Below are 15,132 nucleotides of genomic sequence, written 5' to 3'. Positions count from 1 at the left end.
TATTAAAACAGAACTAAAAATAATCTAAGTGCCTGCAAGCCCTCCTGGAAGGAGGGAAGGAAACCAGCAAACCTGGTCTACATTCCATTTTTACCTTCAAGCACTTTAATCCAATAACAGAAAACAAAGGAAATCTCAGACCTTCTCTTACAGACATGCTGGAGGGAGCACAGATCTATTTCTAGCTTTGAAAGTCATTCAGCAAAGGCAGAAGCTCTCCAGACACACTGAACTGCTCTGCTCATCCTGAAATCAATGAAAATGATATTTGATGTTTATGTTGGTGTTACTAATAGTTCTTACACTCAAGTATGAAGTATTTGTCAGTCTTGTTGGCCATGTCTTTTTTTTGGCTGACCATTAAGGGGGGTGTTAAGTGATTTTTCTCTGAGCTTCCACTGTAATTTTTCCTTTTTTCCTATGCATGTCTCTAGATAGCACCTAGGTCTTACACTGGGGAATTCAGATTTCTTCCTTGGCTGAGAAGAAGATAGAAAAATTCAGCTGTTGAAGAATAATTTCTACTGAAACAAAACAAAACAATTCTTTTGTGTCTGGTACAGAATATCTCTTTTTAAAGTCCTGTCTCCCATTTTCTTGCAGAGCCTCAGGGGCTTGCCAGGCCCAGCTGGAAGGGAGGGCTCCTTTGCCCTGCTGCCCTGGTGCAGATGGTGCCAGCAGAGGTGACTCATGCTGTCACCTCCCTGCAGCACGGCAGTGACAGTGCTCAGGGCACTCTCCCCTGCTGGCTGGACACAGAAACATGTCATGGGGCTGAGTCACTGTGCCAGGGCTCTGCAGGCTCCCCAGCCCACTTATTTTCCTGTCATTTGGTGCCATGTTTAGAAAATCTTCTGCTCCCGCTGTTTATTCATTATGAGGTTTGGGTTTTTTGTTGTTTCTTTCTGGCAAACAGAGAATCTGCTTGTAGGTTGTGATGATATAGCTTGAAATACCCTGAGAGAAAAGACTAATATGTGCTTGTGTGCTGTCTCCAAGCATGCAGAGGGAGTTCTGCAATGAGCCATCAAGAAAGGGAAGAGCAGAAGTGCAGGCAGTGTCAGGAATCCACAAAAGCACACTGAGAACCCATCCCTAGTTCAATACTGTTGCAATTACTCCAGGAATGGATCTGGGCTCCTAACCAGAGAAATGTTTTATCATTCTCATAACTCATGTGTTTAGGGTTCCTGGGCAGACATTTAAAGCTCAGCTCTGGAGGAAAAACTGCCATATGTAACTGCTGTTTGCTTCACTGGTGTTTTTTGTACAATGTGAAAAGTGTCTTCACAGGGTCTGAAGAGAATGTACCGACTCTTCCAGAGAAGAGAAAGAACTTCTGTAGGTTAAGGGACCCAAAGAATATTTTCTCCTCTACCCTGCAGATTGCTGCATTCCTTAAGATTTCCAAAAGCACTTTTTACTTCCTAAAGAGGTCTGACAGTAATACCAAGATGCTCTCAGTCAAACCCTGCTGACCATTCACATTCAGTATTATTTTCTGGCAGATGTGGGATGTGCTTTATAGTTACAAGGAACCATAGATCCTGCTTTCATTAAATCAGATGGATGAAGCTTTGGCATGGTCCCATATGTCCTTCAACCCTCTCTTTCATCATTTAACCTCTTTTTTTATTACTTTTTTGTTAATCAGCACTGTGGAGTGGATGAAGCACACAGACTGTTTGACACAGATGGGAGGAAAGATGTTCCATGTGCTTGAGGGGATTGGTGCAGATGGTAGGTTCAGGTTTTGCCCATCAGCACAATGCACCAGCCTGCAGAACTGGGACTCTGGAGAGGTCATCTGACTTTTTGGAATTCATGTGGTCACAGAGCTGTTACAGACCTAAAGTGCTTTGGCCATGGATTTACTTCTCTGCTGTGTGTTACAAGGCAGGAACAAAGTTTAGGTCTCGGGAGAAAGACATGCTGAGAATATATGTGGAGTACCAGCTACATGCTTTGCAATCAGACTGAAAACCAGCCAAAATAATGGGGAGAAAGTGCAACTGAAGTTGCACCATGTGGCCAGTACTTTAGCCACAAGTTAGGGACTCTAGGGAGTGCTGAACATGAATGATCTTGCTCAATTGGAAAATACTGCTGGTGGTATTTTAAATTCCTGAAAATCCTCAGAGAAGAGCAGTGCCATTAGCTTTTTAGAGTTCCCTAGCAAGGGCAGGGAGCCAAAGTGATATAGTAAAGTATTTAATTAGTGTATTTCAGAGCTTGTCAGAATGAAGCCAAATCTTTTGAATCAGAAAAAAATCCTCTCTGTCTATCACAGAGATCTCTTTTGTAGAAACTCACTCTTCTCTTTACTAGTTGAGAGTGTGGCCTGATATCATGTGATTACAGCAGTTCAATATTGAACATTTCTTGCCAAGAAAATGTCATCTTTGCTAGGCATGGTCATCCTAGTCAGACGTACCAACATGCCACCCAAGGTGCTTGAGCACTGAATAGGTAAAGAGCTGTGAGCCTTGCTCATATCCCAGCACATTTTGAATTCTCACTCTCCTGGGAGGACAGTTTAACATTAATTGATAAAAGTAATTCCAGCACCATTTAGTGTGATGGATCTCAAGAGTAAAGCAGGCTTTGCTTGGGATGAGAGTGAATAATATGGAGAGCCTAAGTCACAATATTCATCATTAAAAACATCTCTGCCTCCAAGTGTCCTAAACACACAGAGCGAAGGACCCTGCTCCAGTCCTGAGGCAAACATGCTGCTCTTCCCACCAAAACCAAGTCTTACAAGACAGATGGGCAGTGGAAGAGCAGATCCTTGTGGAAGTGACAGGGGTACACAGAGAAGGAAAAGAGGTCAGCAATAAAGATTATTAGGAGAGGTATTTCATGGTTGTATTTTGGGAGGAGAGGGGTGAAAGGGCAGCAGGAATAGCTGTCATAGCACAGGGAAAGTAGCAGAACAGGCAAGAGGGAGTTAACCCAAGCAGCAAATAACAGAGGGATCAACATGTTTTACTAACAAGAGCAGAGCAGCTGAAGGACAGCTCCCTGCAGAGACCTGCAATCCTGGCAGAGGCAGCATGGAGAATAAAAGCTCTTGGGGTGTGATTAAAGTCTTATTTGTGCCAGAAACACCTACTTTTCCCACTCCTCACTTAATTCAATGATTTGGCTGCATTGTCCTTTGGGGGCTCTCTCACACACACACAGTGCCAGCCCTGCTCTGATGGCACTTCAGCTGCTCCAGGGGCCCAGGCAGCAGCAAATCCCCTCCTCAGGCACAGGATTGTGCAAAACAGAGCCCAGAGATCCATGGGCAGGGAGGGTGTTGGTGAGATCCAAGCTGAGAATGTACAATTAATCACACAGGCTGTGTTTGTGCTCTTCAGGGGGTGATCTCCAAATGAAAGCCCCAGATGTGCCCTTGGAGCCAACACCTGAGCCCTGGCTGCCCCTGTGGCACTGGGATAAAACCTGTGCCAGGAGGATGATGCTGCTGCCTTCCAGGGCAGCTCTCAGGAGAAGCAGCAGTTTCAATGAGAGCTGAAGGTGCAGTTTCTGCTAATGTTATTTTTCTTTTTTTAAGCTGTCTGCTGTGTCTTAATATTAATGGGCTTTCTGCACATATCAAGGATTTAAAGCATTTAACATCAGCCATGGAGGACATTCACCCAAGGCACAGAACCTCAGATAAATGCCAAATTATGTCAGTTTCCAGATCTCTGCTGTTAGAGCTGAATTATTAGTAGGGTCTCAAAGAAAACTGGTGGTAGAATATGAACCTTGCCCTGGCTGTGCCAAATAATCTGTCACCCTCTGCTGCCCGTTCCCAGGCTCCGTGCTGTTCTTGCTCTTTCCCTGGTGAAAACTCTTGCTGCAGTAAGTGCAATGTGGCTCACCTGTCTTTTCCCAGGACATTATGGACACAGGTGCCCACTCCAGAATGTTCTCTGGTGTTCAAGAAAGTAAAATCTGAAATTATCCACAGTGACAGGTATGAACCTACAAATTAGTGCCAGTAAGACAAGTAACCAAGGGCTCAATGGGCATTTAGTATTAAATACCCTTTGCTTTCAGTGAAACTTGGTGAGCCAAGAGTGTCAGGATCCCTTTGAGGCTGGCAGCTCCCAGGCAAGGCCATGGCCAGGTACTCAGATCAGACCTGGCCAATCCCATCAACACAGAGTGGGGTTTGCATGTCTGACCATGCTTTTTCTGTTTCTGCAGGATGGATGACATCCAGCTGTGCAAAGACATTATGAACCTTAAGCAGGAGCTGCAGACTTTGGTAGCAATCCCAGGTAATGGCTGTCTCCACCCAGTGTCAGGATAACACCTAATGTGCTCCTGGCACCATCCCCACCCATGCCCCAACAATCTCCTCCTCACAAGGTGCAGTTTCATATCTTTCTCCTCCAGTCCTCATTTTTAATTCCCATTTTCCTGCCCATCTCTAATCTCTGTCTCTAAATTTCTTTTCATGCTGTATTTCCCTGCTCCCTTGGCAGCAACCCTGCAGACATCACTCAAACAAGGAGCACATTCCTTATTTCTTGCACTCCCCTGGCAATCTCAAGGGAACCAAGTGGCACAGAGATTGTCAGGTAAAAAAGACAAGTGCTGAGATATCAGAGATGAAAAAAGGAGAGGAGAAGGATTTATAACCATCACTGTGAATGTGATTGATTTTTCCCTTGCCACACCAATCCATTATCACACCTGTAGTTAAATCTACCTTCTAGGATCAAGAAGAACAGGTTTCTATGAAAAGCAAGGCCCAAAACTTTGCTATAAATCTCTGCAAATTCAGTGTTGGAAGGAGGGACAGAGCTGTGGGCAGCTCTGCAGTCTGTGGCTCAAAACTCCAGCTGCCATCAGTGAGGAATTCCATTTCTCTACAGCTTTCCCATTTCAGATGATCCACAACATCCCCACTCTATTCAAGGAAAAAATAGATCCTGCAAAACACTCAGCAACTGCAGCAGGCCAATACACCACATTACTGTACAACCTCCAGCACCCTGCAGAAATAATTTGCTTAACTACTCCTGCTTAAATATTAAGTCCAAGTTTTGACTGTCTTTTGGTTATCCTCATTTTTCCTCCTCTTATTTTTTTGTGCAACTTTGAGGGACAACTTTGTCCTCAGAAAGGAGAGAAAGGGGCATTTGTGACATAGGAAAGAGATCTATTCTGAAACCATCACTTTTAGCTGTGTAAAAACTTTGCCACATTTTGCACCTGACAGAAATAGATTAATAATATTTCTTTCTTTTTCTTTCCTTATACTTAGTAGAGGTCACATTTTAGTTTTTTAATAACAACACTGTTGGTTCATTATTCATTCAAATGGAAAGAATTATAAATCCTAGAAAGTGTCTCTGAATGCTGCCCCTTGCCTCACTTTCCTGATCTGCAGCTTTCCTGCACTTTGAACTAACAGATAGGGTTAATCAGCTTTCATTCTTTTGGTGTTCCTGCTGTTTGGGCTCTTTTTATCTTTGATAAGTGATTTTTCCAGTCTCAAGGCCTCAAGCAGAGACCCACAGAGAGCAGTTTCTCCTTAGAACTTCACAAATCTCAGCTCATTTAGGAGTCCAAGAGGTGCAGCTCCAGCAGCAGCATCTGCAGGCAGGGTCACAGGAGCTTGGTCCTGACAAAGACAAAGCAGCTGCTGGCAGTGAGTTTGTGCTGAGACAGCGTGTGCCTGACCTGGAAAAACACTTTCCAGAAATGGATTCATTCACAGGATCTCCACCATAATTCTCCTGTAAGAATACAGGTTTGTATGGAGAGCTGCTCTTTGGTTTCAGTTTAGCCAATTTCAGTAGGTGTGGAATCAGTCTTTTAGTACATAGAATATGAAATATTTTGCCACATATATTAACATTTTTAGTAGACAGTTTCCTGAAGGATATAATGGGAGAGCACATCTCAATTTAGGAAAAGGATAGATTGAGAGGAAGTCGAAAGGATCTTCTGTCTTCAGAAGGTGAGGAGAGTCCTTGCTCCTTAGCCATAACAGACAAAGCAGGAAAAAGCAGCCACTCCTAAGCATTCTTTTTTTTTTTTTAAACTGTACTAAAACCAATTGTTTCCAAGTGTCTGATTAGTTTGGCTATTTAAAGTGTTATATAACTTAATCAGCAGCCACACCACAGCTCAGATGGTCAGACTGCAGAGCTCACTCTGCCTCCCCCACTCCCACTGAACTGAACTGGGCAGTTCTGCTGCCCAAAATCTTGATTTAATACAAAGCATCTTCATAGCTGTTCGAAATTTTCAGCTTCTCAGAGAAATACATGAGCCTGGATTTGCCTCTGGCTTTCTCATCTCTGCTGCACTTGCAAGGTTTGAAGAGTTCTGTCTTAAATACGTTTGCTTTATAGCCTGAAACGACAGCTCTGTAATCCCTAACATTTATGACTTTTAGTTTGCAACAGGCACATCTTTCATGCCACAAAAATTGTTGTTTACAGACAACCTAGCCATTCCAGGCTGGCCAATTAACAAGGACATATATTAATTACTCAGATTTTTGAAGTACAAGGAAAATAAACTGGCATTTATTTTTCCACATTTTACTATTGATGCTGTTGGTGTGGATTTGCAGCTCACCTGCCTTGTCAGAATAGAAAAAAAGGTGTTGTTTTCAACAGCAAAACTGTCTTGAAACACAGAGAAATAGTTCCTTTTGGTGTGATCTCCTTTCCCCTGAGGTCAGATGGAGTTTGTACATTGGATTTTAACAAAGCATCTGGAACTATTTTCTTGCCAAAGCTCTTAAAAATTTTCCAAGCAATGTCTTGAAGAGTCATTGCAAATTAAAAGCAGGCTTAGCAAACCCCACAGAGCCTCAGCCCATTAAGCTGATCAGAGCCAAGAGCAGCAAGAGAGGAGAGCAGAGGCAGTGACCCAGCTTGCTGGGCTTTGGTGACTCAGGCTGGAAAACCATTGACTTCAATCAGCAGCTGATCCTCAGACATCTGCACCGTCCCACACCACCCCCTCACACTCCCCAGAGCCCAAAGTAACACAGTCCTTTCTCTCTTTTTGACCAGAAAAAGAAAAAACAAAGATGGAGAAGCAGAGAGAGGATGAGCTGATTCAGAAGATTCATCGACTGGTACAAAAAAGAGATTTTCTTGTAGATGATGCAGAGGTGGAGAGATTAAGGTAAGAACCAAGAGCATCTGAACTTATTTAGTGGCATTCCACAAGCTTAATAATACAATCGATTAAGTGACAAAATTTAAATTAACATTAATGGGAGAGAACTGGTCCTTCAAAACAACTTACCAAGTTAAAAGCCTCCTCTCCATTCCATAGGAAAACCATTAAAATCAGATTACTCTAATTCTTTGGCTCTTTATCCCATTAATGATTCAGTCATCTCATGAATAACAGTGGGCTTTGGTCTCTTATTTTCCTCCCAGAAACAATCTGGGCATTTACCATTGAAAAGAAAAGGATTTATGCTGCTACCAGGGAATTCTCTTGGGATAAGAAGGTAGACATGAAATGGAATTCTACAAGGGGCATATTTGTAGACATCTAAAATCCTCCTTTTTAAATTTTTCACGTTGTCAGGTTGATTACTCCTATTCCCATCTTGTCACAGCAAAACAACCCAAACCAACTAAAAAGGACCCAGCAGTACAACCCTACCTAAGACATGGGCAGGCTCTGAAGGGTTTCATCTCCCAAAGTATTAGCCCAAAGTTGTAGGCTTCCTCAAAAGTTCATTTCCAGCACCCAAATCCAATCTTTGGTTTGAGATCAGCACTCTACAGAGTCAGTTTTGCTCTTACTTCCCCCTCATTCAGCAGTAGAGACTCAATCTATTTATCCAAAATGACAGTATCTCCTCCAACACATTGACATTCTGAGCAAGCCAGGAGAGGATTTGGCAAAGCTTCTGCCAGTGCTGCAGCTGATCAAAGAGAGCTGGCCAGAGGCAGCAGCTGACAAGGAGCCTGAGCTAGAACTGAACCAGAGCTCTCACTGAGCCCTGTGTGCACATCACCAAAGCCTCAGCAGCAGTTTTCATTTAGGCAAATATTTTGCTTTTCAATAGGCAGCAAAATTAAATGTTTCTAAAAATACCAAAGAAATTAATTGTTTACTAGTGACTTTATCCTAGCTGCTCTAGCTTTTGCTGTCCTGTTTGCAGAGAAAACTCATTCCTCTATTTTCCTTTTTTCCACCAGGGAAAAAGAAGAAGACAGGGAGATGGCTGAGTTCCTTCGCACCAAGTTAAAACCCATTGACAAAGCAACACAGTCTCCTACCAGTGAGTGCCTAATCATTAAGAAAAAAACAAGAGCAAAAGGAAAAACTCCAAAGACAACTGATTATAAGAGCATTTTCACAGGGCAGCCCCTGGCAAAAGCTAGGTGAAGCTAACTAGATCACGTAGGAACAGCTCAGGGTGTCAGCAGCTGCTGGCCACTTAGACTTCAGATAGCAAATTACCCCTTAAACTGAATTTCAGTCATCTATGGCCACTTCAGATTGCTCTGTATGTTTTAAATATGCAAAGTATATTTGTATACACAGTGCCACAAGCTGTTTTTCTAAGCAGTTTTATTTTTATTAATAATTTTCCTATCTGTTTCTTCAAAAATAATGAAAAAAACCACTTCAGGTCCATGCTGGAATATCTGAAACAAAGTTCACCTGTTTTATTGCAGTCAAGATGGAAACTAGAGAAAAAACTGCAAATTTCCACAGCTGACCCAAATTTCTTACATATTCCATCAGAAATAGGCTTTTGAATCACGCCAACCCAAATCACTTGTAGGCAGAATGGAAACACACTGGTTTCTGAAAGACAAAGTGGATTTCTTGGTGCCTCAGAAGCTTTTAGTGCAGCTTTCAAACAGAACAGTCACAGCCACAGCAGGAGCTGTAGCAGCTCACAGATTGATTTTTCCCTGTCTCACGATGAGCTCTCAGGCAGAGTCAAGTGAGAGCAGTGCCCTTCTTAGAGAGGTCCAGCACCTGAAGAGGTTTGAATCAAACATTGTGCCATTTTGCACAGATCAAGATCTTGCTCAAGAGTTCCAGAGGGACTGGGATGACCTTGAAGTTGAGAAGAGACATTTTAAGATGCATCACTAATTATTTATACCCCCTTAGTCACAGGGAGCATGACTCATCTCCCTTGTTTGTTTACTTTCTCATTGCTTTTAAATGCAGTTTTAAAGATGAAAAGATTCTTTTCACCCTGAAAAATGAAAACCTACCTTTATCTTGTTCCCTTAATTACAACATCCAAGCCAACAAGAGAATAAATCCTAGCAATACTTTTGTCCTTCAGCTCCTTTCCTTGCTGGAAATTAAGAAGTGAAATGACTTTGTGAAAGGACCCCTGGCTGTGAAAGGGACACCTGCCTTGAACCAGATAAAAGTTTACCCTCCCTTTGAGATGCATGGATTATTTAGCTCCTCTAAACACTCTTCCCTGAAGAGATGAGACTTTCTGAGCAGTTTCAAACCAGCAAAGTGTGTTGTTCAAACAGGAGCTGAAAAATTCAGGGTGGGTGAAGAGAGGAAATGTTTGCACCCTCTAGGGCAGAAGTAGGAAGGAAGGGTTTGAGCAGCTCTTGTTTCTAATGGTGTCCTGTTTTGAACATTGCAGGCAGCCCAGCAGAAAAGAAGGCAGAACCTCCTCCAAGCAAGCCCACCATTGCCAAGGCAGGGCTGGCAATTATCAAAGATTGTTGTGGGGCCACGCAGTGCAACATCATGTAGAGAGAGCCCTGGGCTTCCCAGCCTGCTTGTCTTTTCAGTGTTTCCATTGAGTGGAAGTGGATGGTGAGGGGAGCCAGCAGCATCCTGCTGAGGGCAGCTGCACAGGTGCCACCTATGGACTGCACCACGGCAGGTTCCTCACTGTTGCATGGATCACTCTACACGCATGCCTAAAAACAAAGAAACCTATTTAGTGGCTGTCCAGGGACCAGAAGAGATCAGCAGTAGAGTCAACAAAAACCACCCCTGTGATACAGGCGAATGAAAAGGGGCTGTGTTTAATCCAGAATGGTGTAAAACAGCAATTTTAATGGGCTATAACTTTAGAATAATATGTTGTACACTTTCCCCCCCGTGACAAACTGCACTCAAAAATTGCCAAATTCTCCTATTTTGGCTCTTTTCAGAACAAAAGCCACAAGTAGCAATGCTATATATGGCACAACTGATAGAGGAAGCAACTGTAGGATAACTGATGTTGCATACAAAACCCCAAACTTGTGTGATGTTCAACTACTTTGCTGTGGAGTTTCATTTCAAATTCTTCCTAAAGAATGAGATCAGTGACAAGGATGCTGCAAGTAGCTACAGAATTTTATATCCCATATGATATCTGAGTTACTCAAGTCAAATTAATATTGCTTCCACCAGGGGAAATAAATCCCTGGCAAAGCTTTAGCAAAGCACAGCTACAGTAATCTGCAAGTTGATGATGCAGTCCAGAAGTTTGTGTCACTTCTGTTTTAGATCTCCAACTCCCAAGAAGTGAGAGAAATATTCACCCAGGGTTTTGTCCATTTTTATAAGCTACATGCAGCAGGAGATTACACATCACTGAGAGATTGCTGGGAGAAGAACAGAAGACAAAATTTAACTAATACTGAAACCGTGCTTAAAACAAGTATTAATTGTATATTTTATGACCACAAGAAATAGAAACTGTCCATTGAAAAAGCATAGGAAGACACAAGACACCCAATACAAATTGGCCACAAGACAAATATACAAGTACAGAAGTAGGTATTTGTGGCAGGAAGATCACATTCTGTATAAAATGGGTTTAAAATTAAGGGAAATGCAGAAATACTTGTCTGTGTTTCACCATTAAGTGTGTTTCTGGTCTCTATGCAGATTAAGCTTGTGGAATCTAATATCTTTATATTAGCTGTCAGTAGCTGGTTTGTCTGTGTGATGGTATTCCATATAAATGTACTGTGATAGGTGTAAATAGTAAAATAAACGTACATGGATCTAGTGTGACAATCTCAGGCTTAGAAATTACAAAAGATAGCAACAAGTTCCTAAAGTAACATTTTGCAAAAGGAACTTCCATTTTGTGAAGCCAGCTAAGTGAAGTGTGTGCTTATATACCAAGGAACCACAGCGTAGGAAAGGAGAAAAAATCAACAGCAGTTACCCCAAAAGGATAAACAGTTATTTTTTTAGATAGAAAAAGTATCTAATTAAGGTTGAAGGCAACAGACACCATCTAAAGTAACTCAGAATATCTTTATAAAACCTAATCCCTAGCACTGACTGATTTGATGAAAACCACTTGCATTTCCAGAATAATTTCAGTATTGCAGACTCACTTGAGACAAAGAACCAACATCACTAAGTACCTTCAGTTTTAAGGATCAAAGAGGAAAAAACACAAAAGGTTTCCACTGAGACATGAAGCTCTTTAATTATTTTGACCAAAGATGCAGGAAAGAGAACAAAGGCTGAGTCTCATGTATGATTATTGTGTCCTTGTTGAGACACACACCACCACACTGAGCTCTGTGTCTGTCACAGTCTGTACCTGGTGTGGGCTGGGCTCTGCAGGGCACCTGTGTGCATTTACAGTAATGGGGAAAACTGCTTTTAGGGGAGAAAATACACTGGAGGGAAAGAAACACCCATTGGCTCCTGTAAAATTCCACAGGCTCTTGCTGGTACCCAGTTAAGACATCGGGAACTGTCAGTGTCTAAGGGCAAGGGGCAGATGCTCAGTGTCACTAATAAAGGCAAATGGGAGTCAAGAAAAAAGCTGTGGTGAAGCACCAGCTTTAAACCTTAGGGGGATCAGCTGTGAATGGCACCAATAAAGGGTCCAGAAGGACTTTGCACATGGTTTTTAAGGCCTGAGGTGACTCCTGCACATGATGAGTGTTTAACCCAGGCTGTGCTGATGAGAGGAGTGATCCCTACAGGCTGCACAGAATCCACCTGGGGATCAAATAAAGTGAGTGCAATGTTGGTTTCCATGAAAAAATTTCATTAGCAAGAAACAGACATTTCTGTGAAGCAACGCTCATGACCAGGCTCCAGAGCAATCTCCTTTAATTAAAACCAAAAAGAAACACAGCAAGTAGGAATGTGCAATATTCTCACAGCTGAGCACTGGCAGCCAGTGCTCCAAAGGGACTTGAACTCCAGCAGTGTTAATGAGAGTGAACTTCATTTTCAGAAGTTCTAGCTTGGCTCAGCTGGAAGGTTTTCTGTATGCCAGTTTTTGGTTTTAATTAGCAAATTTCTTTGTTTATTTGGGTGGGTTTGAAGAGCTTGCCTGCAATGCACAAGTGGTTCCTTCAGAAGTGGGTCAGTGATGCTGCTTAGCAATAAAGCCCTGGATTTTTAAGACTGTAAGGTCCCATTCTCAACTGTGTTCAACACTGGTTTAGTGTTGCCTGTCTAGAACACAGCAGAGCCCTTATGGCTGATGGCAAAGCTAATGGCTGCAATTAAATAAATTAAATTTAGGAAGGAATTAAGTGTAAAAGTCTTGACCCTTATTTTTAAAAAAACAGACTAAATCACTGAATATCCCAAGAACAACTAGGGGCTTTGTAACTTCCATGATCCTGTGAGCACAACACATTGTACAATCCCCATATATAAAATCAGCAGAGTATCAGACAAGTATCTTTGGGTGATTATATGGAGTAACTGGCATAATTTCAGAGTTGATTTTCAGCTATCAATCACTGTCAGCAGAGAGGGACATTGATGGAAGCACCCAGTATCTCTTCTGGAAATCCTGGCTATTTATCACTTCAGAAAGAAGGCAAGGCAGTGGAAAAGGAAGAGTGTGTGGAAGAATGTGTAGGGTGGATTTGACACACTCTGGTAAACATGACTTTGTTCAGGAAAGGATCTTGGTCTACTGAGAAAAACAAAAGTGCTGAAGTGCTGTTTGTACAAATCATTGTACAAATCATACAAATTCCACCAGCAAATGGTTCTCTTGTACCTTCCCCAGGCCTACTGAATCTCTTCCAAGTTAAACATATTTCCAAATAAACTAAGCTGCTGTGTTATACTAAGCCTTTGTTTCTTCCTGTTACTGAGGAAAAGTTGGTTGTGGAGTAGAATGGGATGCAGTTCCTGTGTTGCTACACTTCTCAAAAACACTAAGGTTACTACTCTGCACAAAAGGAGTAATGCTGAGGGGTAAGTTTGAGATGCTACTGAAATAAAGGATTTTCTCACTGAAGAAAGAAAACCCACCAAAAAAGCCAATCTCATAATGCACTAAGATGACTTTGGAACCTCACTACAGCCCAGAGCCTGCTCAGTGACAGTTCCCAGCCCTACACTGAGAATAGAAGGGTCCCAACTCATCTGAGAAATGAACAAAAATCCTCCCTCACCCCAGCATAAATGCTATCATTGTTACTCAAGTGCACCTTGTTTTACATGACCCCATCCAGCCTATAAACAGCCAGGCAGCAGGCCGCTTTCAAACAGGATAATACCAAAAATATTACCTAAAGGCCAAAACTCCCTCTCCCTTCCATGTGCACGCAAGACTTACATGGGATGCTGAGAACAGCTCAGCCCCTGAGCCTGGGTCCTGGGATGCTGAGAACAGCTCAGCCCCTGAGCCTGGGTCCTGGGATGCTGAGAACAGCTCACATGGGATGCTGAGAACAGCTCAGCCCCTGAGCCTGGGTCCTGGGATGCTGAGAACAGCTCAGCCCCTGAGCCTGGGTCCCAACAGCCTCAGCAGCAACTCTGGCTCAGGGAGGAGTAGGGAGGGGGCTCACAGGAGATCTCCCCTCACATTTAATTTTGCTTTCTTGTTTCTCAATGAGGCAGTTTTCTGCAACAACACTTCATGGGAGAGTGGAAGAATTGTGGGAAACACCAAGAGGTGTTTAAACTGATAGCTAAACAGTGAATCTCATCAGTTACAGAGAGCAGTGGACTTTACCAGGCTTGATCACAAAACCAAAGATGACTGCAGCTACTATCAAGTTTCTTACAGCCAGTTACCTCATCCCAGCTACACCAACAGAGAGTTTGTTGTTTTTCTCCTTCATGACACAGGCAGGATGCAATTCCTCACTTTTGAATTCAATAACTGATAGACTGATGTGACACGTGAGCCATGGCATGACATGCAACAGTGCTTTGACAGCCATGTCAAAACATGCTCACATAACATCCTGAAGTGGCATTTCAGGAATTTCTTGTAAAATGGCATTCTCTATTTAGAGAAATCTGCATTCTGTAGCATACATATAGCACTACAAGCCATTCTGATCATCACTTGAATTAGGATTTGTTTCTGTCTTTATCCACCTAAGTAATACTAAACAAAAATAGTCATACAGGAAGGAATACAGCCTTTGAAGTGATGCTTGCTAGGAAAATGCTACTAATAGGAGTTAAACCATGGCTCATATAATGCAACTAGTCTGACCTGTTACACTATGGCAAGCAAAATAAGCCATATTAATTTTAGGAAAAAAATTAAAGCTATTTCCATCACCTCTTTTTTACTAATTTTAAACAGATGGCTTAACATAAAATGAGTGAGAATAAAAGAAGTGGGAATGTTTGCAGCACAGAACCCAATCAGCATTTAAAATCAAACTCATCTTTTGAAGGTAATCACATACCAGGTGCTATGAGGGATTTTACTCATTCATTTACTTAAAAACATTCACCACTACTGAAAAATGAAATTACAGAGTGGTGATTATAGGGTTTGTGGTGCTGCTCTAGGAAGGTTTTATAAAGCACCTGTTTCTCCTTCCAGAGAGGAGAATTCATTATTTCCAAGAGGAATATTTATTACATTGTTTGTGAAGAATTTCCCAGTAAGTTTTTTAGGTAGTTACTTTAAAATTGCTTAGTGAACAAGTACCCTGTAAGGTCAAGTGGTTGCTTATCTGCAATAGGCCTGACATTTATTCCAGCAGACTCCACTTAACAGTTCTGTTGAGTGAGAATATGTCACAAAACAAACCCCAAAAACCCCCCAAAAAAGAGAAAGTCAGGAACAGCTCATCCAGGTCTCTAGTTTTGTCCATGCAGCTGTGAGATGACAAAACACTTCAATTCAGTTGAAGTTTTGTTTTGTTAAGATTCTAAATTTCAAAACCCCTCATTGAAAGAAATTTGCCATAT

The 15,132-nt window shown here is 42.1% G+C and overlaps 1 protein-coding gene across 1 annotated transcript in view; it reads left to right on the top strand.

The window, feature by feature from the left end:
* Nucleotides 1-13,040, top strand: part of BMERB1 (bMERB domain containing 1) — a 46,141-nt gene extending 33,101 nt beyond the window's left edge. Inside the window, exons 3-6 of the mRNA XM_059484794.1 lie at nt 4,204-4,277; nt 7,038-7,152; nt 8,187-8,269; nt 9,620-13,040. Of these exons, the coding sequence (XP_059340777.1) occupies nt 4,204-4,277; nt 7,038-7,152; nt 8,187-8,269; nt 9,620-9,732 (385 nt within the window). The 3' untranslated portion in view covers nt 9,733-13,040. The remainder of the gene's footprint in view (nt 1-4,203; nt 4,278-7,037; nt 7,153-8,186; nt 8,270-9,619) is intronic.
* The last annotated feature ends 2,092 nt before the right edge of the window (nt 13,041-15,132 follow it).

This window comes from Ammospiza nelsoni, chromosome 17 (assembly GCF_027579445.1).
Source record: "Ammospiza nelsoni isolate bAmmNel1 chromosome 17, bAmmNel1.pri, whole genome shotgun sequence".
NCBI classification, from domain to species: Eukaryota; Metazoa; Chordata; class Aves; order Passeriformes; family Passerellidae; genus Ammospiza; species Ammospiza nelsoni.
Note: the sequence above shows the minus strand (reverse complement) of the source record. Positions and strands in the feature narration are given on the sequence as shown.